At 40.2% G+C, this 24,498-nt stretch overlaps 1 protein-coding gene across 7 annotated transcripts; it reads left to right on the top strand.

Annotated features, from left to right (window-relative positions):
* The first annotated feature begins 2,712 nt into the window (after positions 1–2,712).
* On the top strand, positions 2,713–24,409 carry LOC116056859 (transforming acidic coiled-coil-containing protein 1). 7 transcript variants are annotated; one of them, XM_031309241.2, is made up of 13 exons: positions 2,713–2,815; positions 13,725–13,816; positions 17,078–17,498; positions 19,288–19,342; positions 19,450–19,531; positions 20,331–20,383; positions 21,510–21,644; positions 21,765–21,841; positions 21,981–22,024; positions 22,359–22,519; positions 22,846–22,952; positions 23,056–23,176; positions 23,342–24,409. In XM_031309241.2, the coding sequence occupies exons 1-13, from the start codon at positions 2,811–2,813 to the stop codon at positions 23,408–23,410; spliced, it is 1,422 nt and encodes a 473-aa protein (XP_031165101.1). In that variant the 5' UTR covers positions 2,713–2,810; the 3' UTR covers positions 23,411–24,409. The 7 variants fall into 7 exon arrangements, with proteins under 7 accessions (XP_031165101.1, XP_035849456.1, XP_031165099.1 ...); XM_035993563.1 differs by lacking the exon at positions 2,713–2,815 and adding an exon at positions 3,862–4,164 and having other exon boundaries at positions 20,337–20,383; positions 21,513–21,644; XM_031309239.2 differs by lacking the exon at positions 2,713–2,815 and adding an exon at positions 3,863–4,164.
* Positions 24,410–24,498: the final 89 nt, after the last annotated feature.

Below are 24,498 nucleotides of genomic sequence, written 5' to 3'. Positions count from 1 at the left end.
CCTTCGTTTGAAGTAGGGGTGACTTCTTGGTGCTGCCTAAACTCCCATTGCAGGACTGGGTTTGGTATCTGATAGTTGTTTCAAATCCACCCATTGCACTTTTCTTTCTTTTTATTAGTATTTTTTTTATTTTACTTTGCATTACACTTTAGTTTTACAACAGCTGTTGACATATCATGCATACAGCTGCAGCTGAATAATATTGAAAACATAATTATCATGAATCATGAAGACACTTGTAGTACTTGTTCAAATATGGAAAAAAGACATCAAGTTGTGTATCAAGTAATTGTATCACATTGAGAACTAACATAATATAATTAAGTGTGTTCAACAGGGCTCTGTCTGACCCTTTAAAGTGCTCATATTATGCTTTTTGGCTTTTCCCTTTCCTTTATTGTGTTATATATATTTTTGTGCACGTTATAGGTTACAAAGTGAAAAAGCCCAAAGTCCACCCCAAAGGGCCTTACCATCTCCAACAGAAAACACTGTTGACAAACTGCTCCAAACAGCTCTGTTGTAGCCCAGCATTTCCGTGACAAACGTGTGTCACTTTGTAACACACGTTATAATGCTCGCTTAGCTGCTAGCATGGCACTCCCTCATGCTCTGCAACTGACTAGATAGCAGTACTTACTGTGCATGTGCGACTCCCAACAAAGATGGAACAGAAGTGAGATGTCTCACTCTGTAGCTAAAACAGAGAGCTCAACACACAGGGTGAAAAGAGGAGCTGCAGCAATGTGCAGTACAACAAAAATATGGTGTTTTCTGAAAATTAAACCACATAAACCTATTCTGGTACAACCTCTAAATACAATTATGAACCTGAAAATGAGCATAATATGAGCACTTTAAACTTAAAGTTGTGTTGACCAAGGAAGCTCTCCCTTAGTCTAACATCTTACCTTTATAAATAAGCAGGTCCGGTGGTTTCATTTGGTTGACTATAAAACGTTTAGTTTCTGAAGGAAAATGAAGGTCGATATTTTGTCTCCTGGCAGCTCGATTTTTTTCTGTCAACATTGAGGCTACTTAAAACCCAAAGCTGCTACTCTTACATTTGTGCAATATAACATTTCACGGGTGTAGTCCTGTACTGACACTATCATTGAAAGTGAAGTACATCTTGCCTTCTGACATAATATTTTTATTTCACTTTTAATATGTATTTCAGTTTGATCATATCTATACCTGTATCTAAAAGGAGATGACCATTTGTGTCAGAAATAAAGTAGGGAGATGCAGGTGCTTGAATGGACAAGCCGGGTGTGTATGTATGTACTGTATGTGTGTGTGACTACAGTATATATTCTTTATCCTATAATATAGTTAATTCCAAAACAGAGTGGCATCTCACATATAGACAGTTCAAACTTGTATAATCTAAGGGCCAAATGGTACATGTTTCTTTCATCTGTTCCTTTGTATGAAGGTATTGTAAAATAATCTTTTGTATTGCATGTACATCTTTGTTATGTTAGAGCAGGGCTGATCAACATTTTATGGTCCAGACCTAATTCTTAGGTTCCAAAATGTTCATAATTCTCATGAATCCAGCAATAAGAGAGTTGTCACATTTAAATCATATGCATTTCATTTAAAGAGCATGATACAAAGATTATATTGAAAATGTGTTTCAAATCATACACACGATACATTTATTTTATATAAAAATATATACGCAACAAATATCAATATATCATTGTTAATAATAAATATTACAAATCTGCACCATCAAGCAACATGGGGTCCAGACTATGCACTGTCAGGGCACCACTGCCCCCACCACCAAAGCTCTACCCTGTATCTCAGCCCTCTGGGTGTAACATCCGCACAATACATGAATAACTTTATGGTGTTCCTTTTTCTTCCTTTAGAAATGCACATATGCAACTTGTAATGTTGCAGTTAGTACCTTGAACTTCTTCATTGTGTTTGTTTCTGCAATATTTGTGTCTAAACACAGAAAAAACTACTTAATGGTCCCTGGCTCCTCTCCCTTACCATACTGTTTTTGCACTTGATACTAAAATGTTGATACATACCAAAAAACAAATCCTTTCTGAATACATACACTATGAATATGGTAATAGGTTGTGTGTGCCATAATAAAACATTACAAGTGTCTTCTTGTGTTTTTTGGATTTCAAAAAAGCATGCTTATTATAAATTTAAAACGCAATAAAATCACCTGCAGCCTTCTTTTTAGGATTTGTATCATGTTGAAATAATTATATTTCTATGTGCTAGACTGCTAAACGCTCAGCACAATTCCTTTGTTTTCACTCTATATTATTACATGGATACAATCTTCACGATTAAAGTGGCAATCCTGAAGATTTCAGTCCTCTGGCTGATTACGAATTTGAGTGAAAACAATGGAATTGTGCTCTATTTCTATGGTCTGGACGTTGGTCTTGTTGTTGATACATGAGCTAAGTTTTCAGAATTGTGTGCATAGTTCCATTTTTTGTGTAGGCCTTTGCAATGGGGAAAACTCTAATGCAGGTTTTTTTGTGGAGATGTCATGCCAGACACCCAGTTTATAATACTGCAAATATTAATATATAAATATTGTAGTACTTTCATCAGTGGGCCATGGGCTCAATCACCATTGTATAGATAGTGACTTAACAGACATCTATTTAAATGAAATAAGGGTTGTCACTTTAAATTCTCAAATGTACAACGTCAACGTCTAGCCACTCATTACTATGGCAAGTCACTCGAGCATGCGCAGTCGTGTGGAAAACAGCATCACTTGCAGCGGTTGAATTGACTGGCAACAACTTTGGACAACAACCATGAGGCAAGTTGTTTTTAAGTTATTAGTCTACTCTGGGCTATTTGCTACATTGAGTAATTGTTCATGTAGCTATGTATTCGTAATTTATGGCGCTAACACGTTAAGCTAGCAAGTGGTCAGAGTAACGTTCAAGTGGCTGTACTGACTAACCAGTAGCCTACCTTTATGCCAAATACTCTTTTGTGCGCTCTTTGTGAATGAAATGTTATAAAGGTCCTTCAGAAATTAGGACCTCCATAGTGAGCCTCGTGATTCATCTCAGTGGGAGGAAGTTATGCACTAAAGCCTCTCAAAGGGGGGGCCTGTCCTGGGCACCAGTGCCTGACCCACCAGTGCTCTGAGGGCTTTAATCCGAAACAGGACGGGACAGGCTTGAATCAGGAGGTATGATTTCCTTCTTTAATCATTACAAGGTTCTGCTGTATTGACACTCAATATGATTAATGGACCAGTGGAATTCTCTTACACAGTTGGTTTAACGATGTGTGTGTGTGTGTGTGTGTGTGTGTGTGTATTGTCATGCTAAAACTTAAAGGGGCTGCAAGGGTGGGTATATGGGATCACAGCAGGTAGTGGGAATGTGGCACAACAAGTGAGGCTGTGTTTTATGCCGCCAACTCTCCCTCCATCATCTTCTATCCCTCCCCCTGCATCTCAGATCTGGTATTCAGCTGACTAACAATAGAAGAGACTCTTTCACGCTTGAACAATACTCTCACCCTGCCAAATACCCCCATGACACACTCACACACACACACACACACACACACACACACACACACACACACACACACTCTCACTCTCACTCTCCATCTTCCCCCTCCAAGTCCCTGGACTTAGTGCTCTTTAAACAACTCCCCTATCAAACACAAGCACATACACACACACACACACACCACCTCTCTGCCTTTTTCATTCTAAAGGCTATGCACTGCCTGCCTGGCAAGTAAATGTATGTGAGAGAGAGAGAGAGAGAGAGAGAGAGAGAGAGAGAGAGAGAGAGGAGAAGTAGAGCAAGGAGGGCGGGGCTGTTAGCTATGTGTTATCAGTAGTACTCCTGAGTATTTACACTGTACACCACCAACAGAGAAAGAGAAAGGACTGCGAGAGGGGAGGCTGGTTGTTGGTTAGATAATAACAAGTCAGTCATGAGAAGCAGTGCTTTGTGCGGCTCTGATGTTGAGCCAGGCTGTCTGGAGGAGAGGCAGAGGTGAACCTTTGGAGGAGAAAAGGGACATGCGTCATCGTCATCTGTGATCAACCTAAAACACAGACGCAGCTGTTGCCATGGGGGGCTCCTTCAGCCAGAACAGGAAGGGCTCCGTCAGCTCTCCTCGGAAGAAGAGCAGCATGTAAGATGAGATCCTTCATTGTTTGTATGTTTGTGTGTGCAAGTTCTTGATGAGAAACGGAAGCTTGCGCAGAGTGGTGCACTTGATCAAGGACTGCAGATCAGTTTAGCCCTTTGGTACTTGAGAATGTGCTGTCTTGAGTGTGTATGAACCAAGTGCTTCCGTATCAGTGAGGGAGAGAGGAGTGAGAGATACAGAGAGGGGTTGAAGGGCAGTGCTGAGACCTTGGTGCTTAATTTAGAGCCAGGGCTTTCCCTGCTGGACTAAAAGCATCAGCCCATCAGACTGCTCTGCACACAGCCTCTCCGGTCGTTCTATTTTGGTATTCAAATCTATGGAAAGAGGGAAGAGACAGAGTGGTAATGATGATGACATAAGCAGAGAGGCTAATGTAATGAGCATGAGCTGATCATGCTCCTGAAATTAAGGCAGTGTCCAAGCCAAATCCAAGTGTCATTGGTTTTGACATTTTAGCAGCAGCTTTTGTAGTTACAACTGTAAAGAGAACATTGCTGCTGCCTGCTATTAATTATGTAGTTGTGACCCAAATTCTATATTTTGATACACGTGGTACAATTTATTTCTCTCTGAGCAGGTATAGCACAGCTTCCTGTTCTTGTTCATGCAGTGTTTGACATCCTTAGAGTACTGTGTGATGTATGAAGCCTTTCATCTTGTCAAAATGAAGGGAAAGGGAATGAAGATGTTGTTGCTGGGGCATTCGTCACAGCTTAAAAGCACTAAACCGCCCTGCTCCCACTTCTTTTTCTTTAATCCTTTTTAACATAGAGTGAGTCCTTCACTTTGTCCTCCCACCTGATCCCATCGATGCTTTATATCTTAAAAGCTTCCGGAAGCCCCTTGTAGCGGAACACTTTCGTCTTTTCTTAAATGTCACTGTGTTCACTCAGTGATTCAAGTCATGGAGAACAGCGGTTAATATGAGAAGCGGTGCCGCCGTTTACTGTAGCAGATGTTGTTTTGGAGATGGCAGGGAAACAGCGAGTGACAGAAAGGCAAAGACATGAGAGCTCAGATGGACTAACACTGAGACAAAGCCATGTTAAAGCATTATTCATTGTTATCACATAAGCATACTCCTGCATCTGTGTTTGTGTTAGGGTTGGTGGGGGTTGGGGTCCTTCCTGTGGGAAAACTGAAAAGCCAACCAGTGCCGTGGGATCTCAGTTTTCGGCTTCTGGTCTAATTTTAGTTGGCTTAATCATTCGTTTCATGTCCTAACTGGAGCAGTCTTGGATGTACAGTGGACTTCCTGTTCTCCAAAACCCTTAAACATCCAGACAGTTCCTCATTTGGGAAGAGGCTGACCTGCATCTGGAACTCATTTCTTGCTGCAGTGGTACGAATTCAGGCCAGTGTAGGCTGAAAAACTTTGCTTATCTTTAGAGAGACACACATTGTAAATACATGAAGACAAGCGCAAAATGTGAAGATGTATCTTTTAATTATGCATAAGCCTATGCTGACTAGGCTTGCCAGGATGAAACTGAAACTCACTGCTGAATAATGTTGAAGTGTATCACTGAAAACCTTCACTTGCACAATATTGTTATATATGATGTATATTATAGTACAGTGCAATGGAATCCAATGTATATGGCATTTTAAAGTTAAATTAAGTCTATTTGAAATTGATTTTGAACAGGCAAAGAAAATGAATGGAAACATTATAAAGTAGAACAGTAGGGGGTGTGTTATGTCATTGCTCTGTGCGTGCATGTGTACAATGTACATGCACTATTGTCTGGGAGTTGTATGCTTTTGTGTCCCTGTTGTAGTCAGGAACAATAGCTCAGTTGGTGTCTGTACATGACTCCTGTTGGGTAAACCCCCTTCTCTCTTTCTCCCTTGTTCCCTCATTCTTTCTTTTTTGTTTATCATGCCTCTATCAGTTAAGATATTCTAGTGCACTGTAGCACAGTGAGTGCCTTGGCTCTATTCTGTCATACTCTGTTCACCCCGTGCTAGTTTTCTGCTCTGATTGCAGCTAATTGGATGTTCTCTATTTAAAATGCAGATATATCAGGGATGTAAAAACAGTTATGCAGCATATCAAAGACTTTGGACTCTCTCTTTATATTTAATCTCTGTGGGACTGCTGTGTCCTGGATAATGCCGCATTAAAATATAAAAATCAACAAAAGATATAAAGTAAATATCAGCATTGCTACCTTCTTTCTGTTCTGTGTGTTGTGTCTATACGTATGTTTACATAGTGTAGGCTAATACACTTGTGACCCTTTCCCAAATAGTTGCCATGGGGAAACCTATAGTCTTACAGTCTATGGATGAACTAGAGATCGTGTCAACTCTGTTTAAGCTCCCAGAGGTGACGTCAGACCTGTTATGTATCTTTCTCGCTTTCTCTCTCTCACATCTATTCTTCCCTCAGCTAGTTTTGTCTTCTTTGCTCTTTCATCCTGGCATTGTATCCCAGAAGGGGCAGCTGAATTGATGGTGCTGTTTTTATGTTAATTAGTTTGGTTTTATGGGAGGGATCTGGCTGAGAGTCCAATAATGGCCACTAGATGGAGCAACGAATATGACAACAAATATGACCCAGCAATACTATTCTCTTTTATTTTTTTTGAGCATTTCCGCCTTGAAAGGATAGGATAACTATGAAAGGGGAAGACATGCAGGAAATCGTCACAGGTCGGACTCAAACCCTGCACCCTCTGCGTCGAGGAATAACCCTCTATATACGTACGCCTGCTCTACCAACTGAGCTATCCTGGCCACAGCAATATTATTCTCTTTAGATTAGCTAGATGATGTGAGTCATCATCATGCAGACAGACAGACAGCAAGTCCATCTGTCTGTTGAAAAACGTACTGATAAACGCAATATCTACAGCTGACATATGGTCATATAATGTATATCTATATCTATATATATATATCTATATATATATATATATATTCATGCCCCTACTTGTATCCCCATATAAAGCCTTCTTACATTCACATACACACGGCCACATATTTACATGGCAGACTGTGTAGTCACAGCAGAGCATGCACCAGAACATTAACCACAACATCCTTTCATCAAAAATCTATTTTGTGCTGCATCTAGCCTATAGAATCCAAACAATACTGGCTCTACCTCTATGCATCTAGTGTCTGTTTTTCAGCGGTATTCTCTACTGCACAAGAAGAAATTAGTTTGAAAGAAGTTTTTTTGAGATAAATAGAAGTACCCTAATAAAATATGAAAGAAGCCACTGTGAAGTATTTTATTGTTAGACTGTTAAATAATTAAGTGTGGATGTATGAGTGATTAAATAAAGACCCAAATATGTTGCCACATTAAGGAAAACACTTATCTTGCAGGTTGTCACTTAGTCAAGCATGTATTGCATGGCAAAATAGATGCTTTCACCTTAAAAATAATGATATGCAGTTTTTCATTTTAAAGATATAGTTCATAGATTGAAGCTTTCAAAAGATATTCCACTCCACCAACAATCCCTGAAGAATTTCAGTCAGAGAGGATCGAGCTTATTATGTGTATTGTACTCAGTTTTGGACAAGACTTGTTTTTTTAACAATCTGTGTAACTAGTTATGTTAACTTTACAGCAGTTTGAGTTTAGATTTAAGACCTGGATCACTTAATGTTCTGTAAATTCTGACACTGACATGTTTATTACAATGCAAGTTTGCTGTTTGGCATGTGTGCTGTGTAAATGTTGATCAAAGTAGGAATATTTTAAAAAGTGCTTTTTACATTTTCTTTGAATGTAACTTGTAAATGAAACAGGGTTAGTGCCCAAGTCTAAAATTAAAAGTATGGAAGCTGCAATTACATGCCACAATATGAAAATGTTGGACAGGAAACATACTGTGACAACTCTTAGCAGCACTGGGTATAAAAATGAAAGATTTGTCAGGATGGTGCTCAAGAAGAATTGTGAGGATGTTAAAAGTCAAAATGGCTCATCCTCTTGGGGGCTTGACTGTGGTCTTTCCCTGTAAATCCAACCATTAGTTCATTATTTCATTGTATACAAGTTTTCCTGATGGTGGTGCTAGAGGAAAGCCCGGCGATAACCGCAAATTTAATGTAAATCAACCCATTTGTTTTAAGATAACTTGTTATGAACCAAATTGTTGGTCAGGGGAAATTATGACCTGATGGTGTTGCTGTACGAAATGTCAGATTTATGACCTTCTGTGATCATACATTGGATTAAGTAAGAGAAGCTTCTCTAGTTCCCTCTCAGTGTACACACACACACACACACACACACACACACACACACACACACACACACACACACACACACACACACACACACACACACACACACACATAGTTAGTTATCCAGTATCACATCACCTCTGTTGTGGCTCACAGACATGTTTATCATTGCTGATTTATTCTTAGCTCATAACCACACATGCTGCGATCAGTCAAAATGTAATTAATGATTAAGGATGTGCATTCTTGCTGGATTAACTGACGTCAAACACATAATAGCCGAGGGTTGATGTCTGTTGGGTAGTATGTCCACTGCTGTGTGCTAAAATGGCAGCTCTAGATCGCATATGGGTGTACTGTATGTGTGGGTTTGCCACTGTTTCACTCTTTGCTATTTGTGGTTTCAAGGTATTACATAAGAGCTGATTCTTTTTCCCCTCTCTGTTTTCCTTTTTCTCTGTCTGTGGTTCATTTCTCATCCAGGGAGAGAGTCAGGGATTATTCCCTCTCTGTCCACTTCTGCATGTTGTCTCTCTGTCTGCATAAAGACGCTGTGTTTTCTCTTTGTTATTCCATTGTATGTCCAGAGGTGAGTTTACAACCTCAAGTTGTAGCAAAGTAAACAGTTTGTGGAACAGGTCTCTTACTGCTTTAGTGGGTTTGTTAGGTTTTGGCAGATTATGTCCACTGCAAGACAGACAGGTTTATCCTCTCAGCTGTACTGACTGACAGATAAGGAAACAAAGGAGGGAAGGGAGACAATGTCTGGAATGTTTACGAAAAAATTTGCATTGCATTTCAGATGTCAGTCCTACCCAAAAACTCACTTTCTCTATTCTCATGCTTGTTATATCTCTGTCTCTCACTCCTCATTTTTAATTAATGCTGTTTTCCATCTGTCATGTCTCTAATTTGCTCAATTTTTCCGGCCAGCTATTACAGATTGAACAGAGCGTCTTTCTCTGTGTTCAACAGTGTGTGACATTATTGTCACACAGTGTGTTTGTGCATGTACTCATCTATCTGCCTGCCTGTCTCAGTGGATAAGCTCACTGTCATCAGCGGTAAAGCTTCTGCCTTTCATTTCATGATTTTCACATGTGAGCAATAAACAGCAGGAAAGAACCTCAAAGTGCAAATAACAAGAAAAATGTCTCTGCTGCTTCCCTTTTCTTTCCCTGCTCACCTTTTTCACAGTGGCTGAACCATCTTCCCCTTATTAGATTAGTCATGGCCCATGTTTTTTGAAAGAACTCATCTCATCTGTGTGTGTGTGTGTGTGTGTGTGTGTGTGTGTGTGTGTGTGTGTGTGTGTGTGTGTGTGTGTGTGTGTGTGTGTGTGTGTGTGTGTGTGTGTGTGTGTGTGTGTGTGCGCGCGTGATGTATTTGTGAAAGCCTAGACTAAGAGTTATATAAGCCATCCATGAACAGCCTTAGAGGCACATGTGTGGGTGAAAGTGTGTATATGCAGTGATCAGAGCTATGCTCCAAATGACTTTTCTGTCAGTCTGATGGGTAGTTGCACCACTACTGCTGAATCTAGGTTTGCTGTATTGATTAGTATGCTGTCTGACCTGGATCTTTTCAGTGAACAATAGATCCTCTGTAGGGTTGGTCACACAACGTCATGGAATTAATGGCTACATTTCCAGTTCACATTTTATCTTTTGTTTGTGTGGATTATAGTATTCATACAGGGTACATTCTTAGTCCTTGTCCTTTGTAGCTGTTGCTCCCTTTATTATACAGGGAATATTGGCATAAATATTATTTACTCTTTATGTCACTATTCACAGTAATACACAACCTCTGCTACCTGACAAGCCAGACCCACATCAAGATGTTGGGTCTGGGAACTCACCATTGACAGGGCTCAATCCGAGGGGCGGGATAAACGGTTGTCTTTCAAATTCTCTCTGCATACAATAGGATAGCGCTACAACCAACCAGACCAACGAAGAAGGTAGCAGAGCTAGTTGATAGATTAAACTTTTGCCGTATCCAGTCGGCAAAACTCCGAACACGTCTTCCTTTTTTAAGAATGACTTCAGTGCCTTTCTTTGTTCTTTTCTCAAAGAGTCTTCCAGAGTCACGGCCAAAGCCACCGACTCTATACACAATGTGATTGGCCGGCCAGAGTTTGTTTTTTCCAGCTCGCAAGCCAACGGAGAGTTGCTAGACCCTCTGGCTGCAAATTACATTTGCTGCCGCTAGGGTGCGTCTAGATTTCTAGGCTAAGCCTCTGCTGGAAGTTGCTAACCAACCATTAACAACTCAAATTTCCTTTCAAACTCATTGTGGGCCACCCAAAACATGCCAGCACATATGTACATAGGTAGGGCTTTACTGCATTTTACTACAAGTTACGTTTGCATTTTAATACAAGTTTTTAGGGAATTAGGGAAGGCCTTATAAGACGGCAGATTTTAGAAGGTTAGACTATTTCAATGTTATGAGCTTTATCTCCAATCCCCATCGTTAGCCTCATCATTTCCTCCCTTTCCTCACCTGTTCTCGTTTCTAGGGCTGTGCTCGATTGAAGAAATTCTTAGTCGACTAACACTCATTCAATTGTATCGACTAATCGATTAGTTGATTTAATCGACAGATCTGTAAATCTGAGTTTCTCCGCAAAGAGTCATGCAAAAGCACCACTTTAATTCTTGTGTTTACCAGAGATGTGCTCGTACGTTTCTTGGAAATAAGTCATTCAGCACGAAAAAAGCATAAAACATGACTAATCGACTAAAGAAATCTTAGTTGACTAAGACCAAAACGACCGATTAGTCGACTAATCGACTAAGAGGGGGCAGCCCTACTCGTTTCATCTACTATTTCTTCAAGACACAAATGTCTGGTAGTCTGTCTGCCCCAGAAAAATCGGACGCTTCTTTGCCTCTCCTCTCCCCCCTGCTCTTCCCTCACAATCGGCAAACCCTGACAGAATCGGGGAGAGGGGAGGCCAACTCCTGAGAGCGAGTGAGCAAGTTAGCAAACATGCAGGAGCAAGGCGAGCCGATGTCTGTTAACCAGCTGATCGTCCACCCAGAAGGAGAGGGAGAGGGGAGGGGACCAGAGAGAGGAGTGACTACTGATGCTCCAGTAATCTGCGCTGTGTGAGTCAGGGCTGTGGAGAGCAAAGCAGAAACAGCAGCAGCGTGAGACACGTTTCCCTCTCACGAGCGTCAACAACACAAAAGAGCAGCATGAGAAAGCTGAGCGGCAAGAAGAGGAAGTGAGCAAGCCATATAGAAAGCAAGAGGGGCAGACGCTGACATTAGGAGCGAGAGAGGCAAAAAGACAGATCGACAGCTTCTTTTTGAGAGTCTCCTTTTTGAAGTAGAAAGGACCATGGAAGATCACTGAACCTGATTGACAGCAGTGACAATCTAACGAATTCAGTAGAAGAGGAAGTTTACTATTACATTTTGGAGGTGGCAGCAGGTTTAAGACTCAACGTGGTGCAGGGATGTCCTGGTTGTCTCCGGTCCAGTGGGCCAAATGGACATGGTCAGCAGTGACTGGGGGTGCGGGGGACGAGGGGGAGCCCAGATCCAAGGATGGCTTAGAGAACAAGTAAGAGGGCTAGGCCACAGTGTGTGTGTGTGTGTGTGTGTGTGTGTGTGTGTGTGTGTGTGTGAGAGAGAGAGAGAGAGAAAGAGAAGATAGAGTGACAGACTTCTGGTTTATAGTTGTGTCTGTATAATCTGTATAAGAAGAGGATATATGGAAAGGAAATAGTGATTCTCTGTATTTGCTTCAGTGTAAACAGCAGCATATTGATTGTGTGTTTGTGTGATGAATGCAGATTCCTCTGAGTCATACTGACAGGTGGTGGATATATACACACAAAGAGAGCAACACACACACGGTGGTATAATCTTGGATTCTTTCCTATGCTGTAGATCCCAGTGGCTTGGTCATGCTGTCATTGGCTAAAAACAGATTCTTAGTCAAAATACAGACACTCAAACTACTGTTTAGTGAGCACCAGCCTGTTTCTTTATGAGGCACCAAACGCTGAGGATATGACTGTCTAGGCTGTGTGTGTGTGTGTGTGTGTGTGCGTGTGCGTGTGTGTTTGTGTTTGTGTTTGTTTGTTTGAAGGCTGTTTGGCAGTTGGGGAACAGTTGCTGAAAGTTGGGGGAAGGGGAAAAAGCCATAGTTTCCAAAGCTTTTGAGTTTTTTCTGTCCATTTCTAGTTTCTAAGTAACTATCCACTGGCTGGGGCCATCACTGGGATGTGATTTAGTGTGTGTGTGTGTGTGTGTGTGTGTGTGTGTGTGTGTGTGTGTGTGTGTGTGTGTGCAGGGTGGGGGGTGGGTATGTATATAAGGATTAGCTCTGGCTCCAGAGCGTGTCAATGTGTTTGTCTGAACTGGTATCAGAGATGGAGTGTGGTTGGGTATTGGCACTGAGAGCTTTGCTCCTTCTCGTGCTGTTTTTCATTAGAGTGCGGACGTTTTGATGTGTGTTCAAGTGGCTGGGAATGCGTACACACTCACACACACACACACACACACACACACACACACACAACCACATAAACTCTCCCTCTCCCTGTCTCTCCCTTCCCTTTTGTCTCTCCACAGTTTGGGCATAAATGTGTGCTGGGTGTCTTGGCAGCTGACACAGCAGACCAAAAGACTGTGTGTGTGTGTGTGTGTGTGTGTGTGTGTGTGTGTGTGTGTGTGCGTGTGCGCGTTTGAATGAGTCTGGGGGTACACAGTGTGTCCTTATTGAGGAGCAAAGGATGCAGGTGGCCTTCTTGGACTTCACTTCCTCTCCTCCCCCTTTCTCTGACTTCCTTTAAAATAAAAGCAGCTTGTTTATTTTGAGCTGCTTTGAACTCTGAAATATATTGTTTTTATGTCACTTTAAGAAACCAGAAGATTGATATTAGAAAGCCAATGCTTATTTGTTAAAAATAATTTTTCACTGCATCACACAATCAGAGCTTTCATTGTTTCATTTGCATCATTAAGTAGCTGTTTGTAGCATTAATATGTAGTTATTTAGACTGTCAACATTTTCAATGCCTCATTGTTCTCAAAGACAGTAGACGGTTGTTCTTATAACTTTAAAACAGGCAGTGTGATTTGTTTTTTTATCACATGCGCTAAGTCACTTCATGAGAATAGTTGTTTTTGGATCATATTTGTCTGTTTCAGCACATTTTCAATTTCAAACTGGAGATTTCAACTTTAGTTCTAGATAACTTCCCAAACACTCAGTTGTAGCTCTAACCTCTCTCCTGCTGTTTCTCCCTCTCTTTTCTTTGTTGTAAATTATGTTTTGTTAAGGTCCTTTCTCCTTTCTCTTTCTCGCCACAGTTCAGACTCGGAGGGGACCTTTGAGACCCCAGAGGCAGAGTCACCAGGTGTTGTGAAGCTACTGAGCCAACTGGACAACTCCAACCACACAGGTGAGATGGCTCAGCTGTTTGGCTGACCCAGGGCTCTAATACTGGACAAAAACTTTAAACTCTGTCACACATGAACAATGCCATTGGATATTCTCAGGCAGGGCTCAATACTTTTTTGGTACCAAGTGAAAAGTTATATTGTTTACTTAATTTCTGATCAAATAATGTCTATGTAATTCAAAAAAATTGTAAAGCAGATTTTGGCAGATGTATGTTAAAGGGTTGGTAAATGCAAATTACAAATGTTCTCACTTACCTCCAGTCATACCTGATCAAGCTGATTTCATGCCGTTTTATTTTTCCAGTTTTTTTAAGATGTGTGGCTTTAAGATTAGGGTTAGGTACTGACACTTTAATTTTAGCATAGTAATTACACCACTTTCTAAAGTGAAACTTACCTAATGTGCAATGTTCCTTTGTGTCACTATGTTGTTCTTTGTTTATGTTGTTCACTCTTGCTTTTGCTGATCACACAGATCTTGGATCAGCAGACCATGTCATAGGAAAAGTTAAATGTAAATGAAATAACTTGTAAAAATCCTGTTAGGCACAGACTAGTAAATCGGCTGATAAAGGTTTAGTAGATCAATCTGGCCTGCTTGAAGCTGCCAGTGAAGCCAACTGCTGTCCAATCCACAGCCCCTCACCCCTCCCCTCCCACTGCCCTGCTTTCAACAAGTACCCCACATCACCATGGTAATAGATAATCTGGAGTGCATCTTCTGTGCTGAAACAAATGCTATTTATATCATTGATGTTTGAAAACTCTATTTCTCCATCTGTATCAGTTTTCATTAAAGTGATTGATTTTAACATATACTGTACATGTATCAGGATAGAATTGGTCTACATGTTTTAGATGGCTCAGCTAGCTAAAATTAGACACGTTTTGATCATAGCATATGGGATGCTGTGCCAGATAATAACAGTGTAACTGTAACAGTAACTGTGTTTATTTTTGAGTCTGGTTTGCAGACAATACTGTCTCCTTTTCATGCTAAAACAGTCACATGGTCTATACAAAATCTGGGTTAGTTTCATGAATAAAAGATTGACTGTGTGGAGAAACCAATATTCTGGTTCACTATATTTAGATGATACCGGCTCAGGGGGTAATCACTGTCTTTTCATGGGAATAACAATGGGCCACAATCAAACTGTACTGTTAAACCAGGACGTTGCTGAAACCTTAGACAGCTATTTGTCTACCTATATACTGTTTCTCTCTCACTTCCCTCTCTGTCTCCTTTTCCTCTTTTTCTTCGATTTGTGAAACTGTAATAAAGCCTGATGTTGTCTTTGTTGCTAGGCCATGTGGTGGTGTGTACTCTGTGACTGGGTGTGGTTCCTCTACATCTGTTCTCTTTCTCCGAAGGGTGTGTGGTTTGTCTGAAAGTACCCAGATTTTGAGCAGAAGCTTACATAAACTTAATTGAATGTATGATGTAATAAGTCACACATTAGCCGTCAGTCATGAGAAACGATGTGAGAAGCTGTTACCCGCCCAAGGTGAAGCCACAGTTACTTCATTTATGTTGTGTGCAAGTTGAGAAGAAATACAGGAGTTATTTCAGTTTTATTATTCTGTGTCGGTGTGTAAGTTTTACAGTGTGAGTGGGTGTATTTTTCAGTTACAGAGAGTCCTGTGTTTCAGCAGCAGTGTGACTCAACAGAGACCAGCCTGCTGCAGTGGTCGTTAGCTAGCAGTTAACGGATGTGTGAGGACACAGGATGTGAAGGGCTCTGAGAGGAAGCTAGCAGTCATTTTAAGTGTTCTAACAGGAGAAGGAGAGGCCATCATTTCAAGGTTAAATCCTGCAATGAAAACAAATTATTTAGTAGCCACAGGATGGGGTATGTGTTACTGTTTTGGGACAGAGATGTTGAAGAAAGGATTAAGATCTGCTTGTCTCAGGGTCAGCCCTGCAGTGGTTCTCCTTCTACCTTTCTGACCAGAGTTTTTCAGTTGCTGTTGGTTTATGCATCCCGCTGAAACTCAGTATTGTGGTGTGCCCCAAGGTTCTCTCCTGGGTCCTATTCTGTTTGCCTGGTATTGTTTGCCTTTGGCCAGATATTAAGTAATTTCAAAGGTATCTCCTATCACTGCTATGTAGATGATATTCAAGTTTGCATCTCATGTAACCCTCCTGATGTCTTAAAATGTCTATAATTAATATTTTTATGTTAACAAATGACAATGTGAAAACAAAGTGAAAGGGGTCACTCATCGTGATGAACCTACAGAAATGTAACACCTGAATCTGCAGCTCCCTTCGGCTTTACAAAGCTTTATAGTGTTTCAGCTCATTGTTAAGTGTTTCTTTTGTTCAGGATTTTTCTGCTGAAAAACTAAAAATCATGCCCATTGAGTGTCGGGTTGGGACTAGATTTTTTTTCCTTCCGTCCCAACTTTTTTAACTCCTTCAACTGCGTTATCAAAACATCCTTGGATCATTTACATGTGATCTAAAATTATTCTGTTAAGCTCTTGATCTGGTCTTATTTGACACCAATGTTAATTTCTTAACTCTAATATTTACAATTCAATTCAATACTTTTATAGCTCTTCAGGGTCATTCACCAGCCTACATCAGACATCTAGCCTACTGCAGACTTAAACTAGGATAGACTATTTTTAAGGTTGTGGCAACTAAACTTTGAAACTCTCCCTTCGGACTTTGGGCAATCTGTGGACACCTTTTAAAAAGCATCTTTAAAACAGTGGTTGGTGTATTTTCTGGACATAGTTATGCTTGAGCTCTCTACAGCAAGGATTAACAAAGCCAAATCATCGACTATAGACCTATGGAAAAACACAGTAGCACAAGTATCAGTCCTAATGACCTCAGCATCACAAGAATTAGAGGGGAGTGACTGGGCAAGGTGTGATTTCTGTTTTTGTTTATTCTATTGTTTATTCTATCTATTTGTTTGTTTTGCTTTCCTCGAGACCGCAGAGGGTGGGAGGTGGGTGAGGGTTTTTGTTCTTGTTCAATTGTATTTGTCTGTTCTATATGTTCAAAAATATAAAAAACAAAAACAAAAAAAGCATCTTTAAAAGAACCACATGTTTAAATTTGTCTTTGGGTAAAGTTATTTCTATTTATGTTGTTTTCACTCTTTTTATTCATTGGAAGTCTGTATTATATGCTTGTTGCCTCATTTCTTATTGGGAAGCATATTGTGACATTCTGCTCTTGAAAGGTCCTGTATAAACTCAGTTATATACAGTACGTACTTACTTTTCTTCCATTTTCACAGTTCTTCCTGATGTTACAAACTTCTTTCTCGACAAGAACTCCAACCAGGATGTCGGCCCACTTTCATTCCAAGAGGTTGATTCCCTAAACAACCCCACCGGCTCCTTACCTAACGAGCGCAGCTTTGGTTTGGACCAAAACCTTAACCTGACCATCAGCAGCATATCCAGTCCTGGAGAGGGCCTCTCGCCATCCAGCCCTCTGTCACAGCCTCAAGCCCTCAGGCCCCCATCTCTGTCCATCCTCTCCCCACTAAACAAACCTGATCCTTTGGAGGTGGACGACGAGGCTCCAGTGACGTCTGACTCCAGCCAAGACTCAAACTTGATCCCCAGTCATGACATTTGTGTGGATCCCGACTTGCTTAATGGCAACACGCAAAACACAAACCTGACCTGCAAGTCCAATGGCACAATTACCACGTGAGTAAAACACAAACGTACACAAAGGCCTCTTCAGCCATCACTCAGTGGCTGAAGCTGAACTAATATGACTGAACAAACAGTGCTCTCTCTTATAGCGTAGGGAACACAACACGTTTGTGCACAATCAACCTGAAGTGATCAGTGTTTTTAACCACTTGTTGTGTACCTTCACAAGTTCTTTCAGCTGTTGTTTCTCTCCTGCACATCCATTCATTTCCTTACCAGTGTTATTATAGTTTTCATTCATTTCCTTACCAGTGTTATAGTTTTCAATGTTTTTTTTTTATTGCTTATCATTTTTATTTTTAGAATTTCAGTTCTTTTTTTGTTCAGTTTTCAGGATGATTTTATTAGCTTGAATTATTCCAGATTTAGGGGATTTCTTCAGTGTTCATAGCTGGATAAAGTATTTTAAACACTCAAATAATTTGTGTTTGTTGGCAGAACTTTTTTTTTAGTTAAAGTTAAAGTTAAAGTGTAAAACAATGCCCTCTTGTGGCATTCTTCTGTTCTTGCTAAAAAAGAATCCTGATTCACATCTCTATTTTTTAACAAAGAACCACTGAACTACTACACCAAGTACTACACACTCCTGTATAAGTACTACGTACTCATGTTGTTAGAAGAACCATTGCCGGTTGGCAAATTCAGTTTTGTGCACAAAGATTATTTTTATTTTTATTGAAAATTTCAAGTTAATGAGTGGTTTGACATGGGCAACACAATACTTGTACAGGAACAGGGTCTTTCAATTACATACATATGTAATGGATTACATTTTATAGGCCAATAATAATAATAATAATAATAAAAGGCAATTTCTATGTGATGGCTTTCTCACTTACCAGCCAAAATATTCATCCTGAGTGATAAGTTTGTCTGGGATTTTGCCCAGATAATAATGTAACAAAAGAGCAGTGATCCATAATTCTAAATATTTTTTCTTTATAAATCTCCTGCCAATATAAAAAGAGTGAAGGACAATCCTGGGAAATACTTTTAGTTGTTTTCTATTGTCAATTTATATTTGTTATACTTTTATCATTTTTGGAAGTTGGTTAAGAAGTTATGGAAGACTTTAATTTCACATTAATTTCAATATTTTTTGTTTTCAACAAGGTTTTAATTTCCAGTTTAAGTAAAACCTCTTACCTGTCTACTTTGAGTCTTAGTTTTTTACTAAACTATAATAACCCTGCACTCACCTTGTGTTTGAGCTAACCCCTGTCCCGTCCTCTCCTGTGTCTTTCCTACCTGTTCCTTCCACACCTGTCATTCTGTTTCCCTTCTCTCTGTGTGGCATCAGGACTGCTGAGCAAGTCCATTTCCTCTGTGTTCTGTTGTAAGTACTGTATAACTGTGTGTGCAGACGTGTGTGTATTTGTAACCTCAGTCCTTGCTGTTTTTTGTATAAGTCCAGGTTCACTTTCATCCACCTGACCTAAATTAAAAAGTAGAAGTAGATTTAGAAAGTAGAGGAGAAAGAGCGTTAGTGGAAACCCTGTAATTCCCTCTAATGCTCAGAGCAACTGTTCTTGCTCTTATTTCAGTTTGAAAATAATCTCTTTGATTAATCAGATTTTTCTTCTGCGTAACTCTTCTGCGCTTTAAGCAGAGCATGCGAACTTAGCGCACACACAGAGCAGAGCAATGAGGTCTGGCTGTAAGGCTTTCTGTCTCTCCTGCTTTCCTCTTTTCATCACCACACCTGCCAACATGTACACACATGCAGAATTATGATCAGGTTAGTGTTGACACTGACGTTGTTATTGACCTTCATTCTCAGGAACACCTGTAAAATGAAGCAGAGCCAGCCGATGCAAAAGGACTTCAGCGGACAGGTAAGAATTGAGAATGTGTCTGCTGCTCATCTGACCCATGTGGTAGTATAAGAATTAGAAAAGCTCCGTACAGTCAGTGTGGTTGATTATATTTGCTGCTATTAAAGGATGACCATCATGGCGGACACGCCACAGACGAGGAAAAGTTGGCGAGCAGTGCCGGTGTCAAACCAGACAAGGATCAAAGCAGTGAGTAACAGGATCAATGAAGATTTTCATGTTAATGTTGTGCCCAGCTTCAGTGCACACTGATCTAGTAGTGAATAACTCAGTTATCAGTGAGGGACTCTACAGTACAGAGTTCAGATAACTGGATGTTAAAGTTTAGACAGCATTCTTTAGCTTCCCTGGGTCAATACCGGTCATTGCCTTACTGTTACAGACACACACAACATTAATCATTAACTAAATCATTGTGCACTGAAACTTGTGACTGTGTCAGTCATGAGCCCCATGACAGTATGGTTGGTTTTCTCAGTTGTTTTGGTGTGATAAAACATGCACTGTTACACTTGTGGTTTTATTGTTTCTAAAGGCATGATGTTGTTGTTGTTTTTTACTGTGGACAGGCAATTCTTAAAGTTGTACTGAGCTGATATTTATATGAGTTTGAAATATGAACCAACAGTGAACTCAGTCAGTCTGTCATTGTAAGAGGAAGTGCCTGCCTTGAAAACATTCTGCAACATATGCCCTAACTAGTCATTTAGGCTCATTGTGAGTCATAACTAAAGTGTATACAAACTGCCAGTGGTGTGAGTTTATTTAAAGGCAAGACTTAAGTAAAACTTATAATTACACATGAAAAAGATAATATTACATACAGTAAGTCATGAGAATACTTCTAACTGCTGAAAATAAGTGATCATGTCTCATCCTGTGGGCAGGGAAATTAAATTGTTCAACGTAATACTAGATTTTAAAAAAAAAAGGCCGCAGCATGTTTCACCTTAAATTTGTTATTAACACGTGTATATCTTTCTTCCAGTTCCAGACGGCCATGTGTCATCAAAGCCCGAGGACTCAGACTGCTGCTCATTGGTAAGTTAACATCACAATTAATCATTCATGTCATTTCCCCTACATGTGTTGTGTCAGGCCCATATGCAATCTATTTGTCTATCATCATAGCCGCACACTCTCATGCATGTGACATTTTTCATCTAAGTAATTCAACTGCAAAATGATGCCCCCAGTGACCACTAGATGGGGCTGAAGCACTATTTTATTAGTTGAACTAAAGTGTCCTCATCAGTTGCAGACTTCCAGAGGTGTCCCAGCATTACATTTCACTATGGTCATATTGGCACATTGTGTTAACACTTCTTTTCTTATTTGAATTGGTGACATTTTACATAGTCAATTAAAAAAGGAATCAAGTAAAGTGTGATGTGACTTAAATATGTAATACAATTTTTGTGTTTAGAGCTACCTACATGATTATTTTCTAAAGCTGCAGTATGTATGATCGTTTGTCTGATATGATGACTGCACTATGCTTTAGGAGAGCAGGAGGAACTTAGTGTCTGCCACCATGTTCATGTACTCAGGTGACAGATGGATTTAGATTACATTCAGGAGATTAGAATATGACTGTCATAATCCAGGGAAGGACAAAATGAAAGGGGAGAGAGACGGGGAGGAGAAGAAGAAGAAGGATTGAGATGTGTTAGAACGCCGATTGAAAGGCAAGAGGGGTACAGGGTAAAAAATAAGAATGAGAGAAGTTTGCAAGAATGAAGAAAAAAGGATAAGAGAGAGAGTCATAATATGCAGTTTATTACAGAATGAAATGTTCCTTTGTTACTTTCTCTCACTAATTGGTATTTTGTAACTAATAACATGAAGGGTTTTGCATTTGCTATCTAAGCACCTATATTATAATGGGTTTCCCAGAAGAAGACAAATTTGATGCACAGAAAATTATGCATTTTATACTTATGAAAGAAAATGATTAGAAGACACAATATTAAATAACAAACAAATGATGAGAAACTGGGGGAAAAGGGTTTGTTTTAGTGTAAAAGGTATAGTTTTATGGCAGTATTGGTGATTGTTACTTATGTTTCTGTCATAAATACCTTGTACATTCTTGAAAAGTTTAGGTAGACTCACCCACCATTATACTACTGGATGTACAAGAAAACTGATTTCCTTCTACCTTCAGCAGTTCGAGGACCCATGCAAGCTGAAGAACAAGTCGGAGGGAAGTGAAATGCAGAAAACAGGAAGTCAGGTCCTGGATTCCATCTGCATCAGTGAGGCAGAAAAACAGGCCGTTCTTACCCTCATTAGAGAGGAGGTGCGCAGTTTTATCACACTCATCCAACATGAAATATGTGTTTGTTTTCTCCTAAATGGATCAAGTTTAGGTGTCTTCTTTGAATGCACAGTTCTGTTCACAGTAGACGTCTCTTTTCAGATCATCACTAAAGAGACAGAAGCCAACGACTGGAAGAAGAAGTACGAGGACAGCAGACAACAAGTCAGTGAGATGAGGTTAGAAAACGTGTTGCTGCATTCTTTTTACTCAGATATCACTGTTTGACTTCCAAGGTGGTCATGTGAGGTTTTGAGAAGCTAAAGCATTCTGTCATAAGGTTAAGTAAGGCTTATCATGTGTTTTGTCTTATTATAGGAAGATTGTTGCAGAATATGAGAAGACAATCGCTCAGATGATCGGTAAGTAGAAATGTTAGAGCAGAGCAGACTTCTATTTTTCATGTAACCATTTATTTCACTAGTTGCTGTAAGGATTTTAGTGCCACAGTGTGATTTGTGTAATATTGTACTGTTTCCTGTTTTACTGACTTAGATGTAGTAACGGTAGTCCACATTGTCCTGTATTAGGAGAGACAAAGCAGCAATTAGAAAACACACGTTTCACTCAAGTCTTTTCTCTTTGTGTCCCTGTTTATGTGGTTAATGTAATGTGGTTTGTTACCAGACTGAATACAAGATATACAGTAAGTTATTTAGCACTCCAAATGAATGTCTTCTTCTTCGCTCTTCTCAGAGGACGAGCAGCGCAACAACCAGAGTTCCCAGAAGGCTTTGCAGACTGTGACGACGGAGAAGGAAGCCGCCCTGGCAGACCTGAACTCCGTGGAGCGATCTCTCTCTGACGTGTTTCGGCGTTATGAAAATTTGAAGAGCACCCTGGAGGGCTTTAAGAAAGTAAGCGGTCATGTTCATGTCCAGATAACTGCTCAAAGAAAGTGTCTGTTTCAAGTGCTGACGCGATCAGTTGGTAGCAGCACAAATCGGAGGATTGTAAGGGGATCAGAATATGGTTGGAAAGTATCCTGTGATTAGGGGCAGTGGTCGCCTCGAAGTAAGAGCAGCAGGGGTTAACATCGAAGGTCACTAGATAAACCTGGCCTTTATCTCAATGAATACGTTATTTTACTCAGCAACTGCTACAGAGTTAAAACTGCTGCGGTTAAAGCAGTTTACTCCCAACTCTTGACTCACAGTGCTTGTTTTTTTGTTTTCTCATACAGAATGAGGAGGTGCTGAAGAAGTGTGCTCAAGAGTATCTGGCCAGAGTCAAGCAGGAGGAGCAGAGATACCAGACACTTAAACTCCATGCTGAGGAGAAACTAGACAAGTATGTAGAAAGTCTAATTTTCCGATCATGTCAATTATAACGACATATAAACTTTTACGGGTTTGAGATGCTGTTCATTTCCCTCACTCCACGCATCTCACAGGGCCAATGAGGAGATCGCTCAGGTGCGTGCAAAGTTGAGCTCAGAGAACATGGCAATGGCCGCCAGTTTGAGGAAGGAGCAGATGAAGAACGAGTCTCTGGAACAAGCTCTGCAGCAGAAGGTAACCGGCATCCTCATCTTTCTGCATTCTAGATGAAAACTTTAAGCTCTTAATAATACACAATATAACATATTTACCGTATTTTTACACTGTACTTTTGTGCTGTAATTTAGCATATAGAGATGTATTAAATGTACGTATTCATCCTTTGTTGCGTTGTCATAGAATCAAGAGACGGAGGAACTCACCAAGATCTGTGATGAGCTGATTGCCAAAATGGGAAAAATAGACTGAGAGACACTCCCTGTCAGTCAGCCACTAGCGTCCCTCCGGTCCTGCCTTACAGCGACGCCCTGTGCATGCCCCCAGCCAAGAAGCAGCTCTCATACCCTCTGCCAGCCCTGCATCACAGAGACTGCTTATGTACAGATGTCTAAAGTAACTTCCTGTATACTACAATTGCACTACTTGTGACCTGGATCAAGAAGGTTCTGTACATGCTAATAATTGTTTTAGTGGGAATCTGTTTTATGTACTGTATTTGGTCACGTTGTTTTGTTTGTGTTTTTGCCCATTATATGAGGCCATCTGGAGCTCTTTCGCCCATTATGCCAGCAAGCAACTACCTGCTTGTGACTCAACTTAAATTCTCAGCAGCCTAACAGCTAAATTCCCAGCAACACATCATCGACAGGATGACATCATGCAGGCGAGGTTTGTTTTAGAGCTACATTTAGGCATACAGTATATTTTGATGGGCAAGGATTGTTTAATATTAAAGCAACAATTCATGAAATTTATTTTTTCTGTAAAGTAAACAAGGATTTTACTCTGAAAGAGCAAAGCTCGGGGGTTTTGTGTGGGGCAGAATGTGGTCAGGGTCAAAGTCAGGATGCACAAGAACTGGAGGAAAGGATTAAGCGTTGTTTGAGGATGTACATTAAGTCCTCGAAGGCCGTGGATTGTTCAGAAGAGACACTGAAACCATAACGAGTCTGGACCACATGTCCGTGACACTAAAGCTGCAATTAATTCACAGCATTTGCTTTACCTAGATTCTGGACAATTCAAGTAGTTACAGAATGTTTATCATTAACAGAGACGTATAATAACCTGACAATCATAGACTATCTTGTAAGTTATATAAACTTTGTGGCATTGTGTCGTCTGATCCACAAAGTCAGTTGAAGTGTAAAGAGTGAAAAGCTAAATCAACTCCACCACTTTACGTTAACTATCCTGTGTTCAGAATCCTGAACAACTGGAAAACATTAAAACATAGACATGACTATATTTTGGTAAAAGATATTTAAAACTATTATAAGATTAGCAAGTGCTGCAATATCCATCCATCCATCTTCGTCCACTTATCCGGTATCGGG

The sequence above is a fragment of the Sander lucioperca genome, chromosome 2 (genome assembly GCF_008315115.2).
Source record: "Sander lucioperca isolate FBNREF2018 chromosome 2, SLUC_FBN_1.2, whole genome shotgun sequence".
Lineage (NCBI taxonomy): Eukaryota > Metazoa > Chordata > Actinopteri > Perciformes > Percidae > Sander > Sander lucioperca.
The sequence above is the reverse complement of the archived record's forward strand: the minus strand, read 5'-3'. Positions and strand labels throughout refer to the sequence as shown.

Excerpts from the sequence above, each read along its gene's own strand:
- LOC116056859 (XM_031309237.2), top strand. The coding sequence starts at position 11,861 with ATGTCCTGGTTGTCTCCGGTCCAGTGGGCCAAATGGACATGGTCAGCA. Across the intron at positions 19,343-19,449 it reads AAAAGGACTTCAGCGGACAG|GATGACCATCATGGCGGACA; the intron begins GTAAGAATTGAG and ends CTGCTATTAAAG. Across the intron at positions 22,953-23,055 it reads GCTGAGGAGAAACTAGACAA|GGCCAATGAGGAGATCGCTC; the intron begins GTATGTAGAAAG and ends CGCATCTCACAG.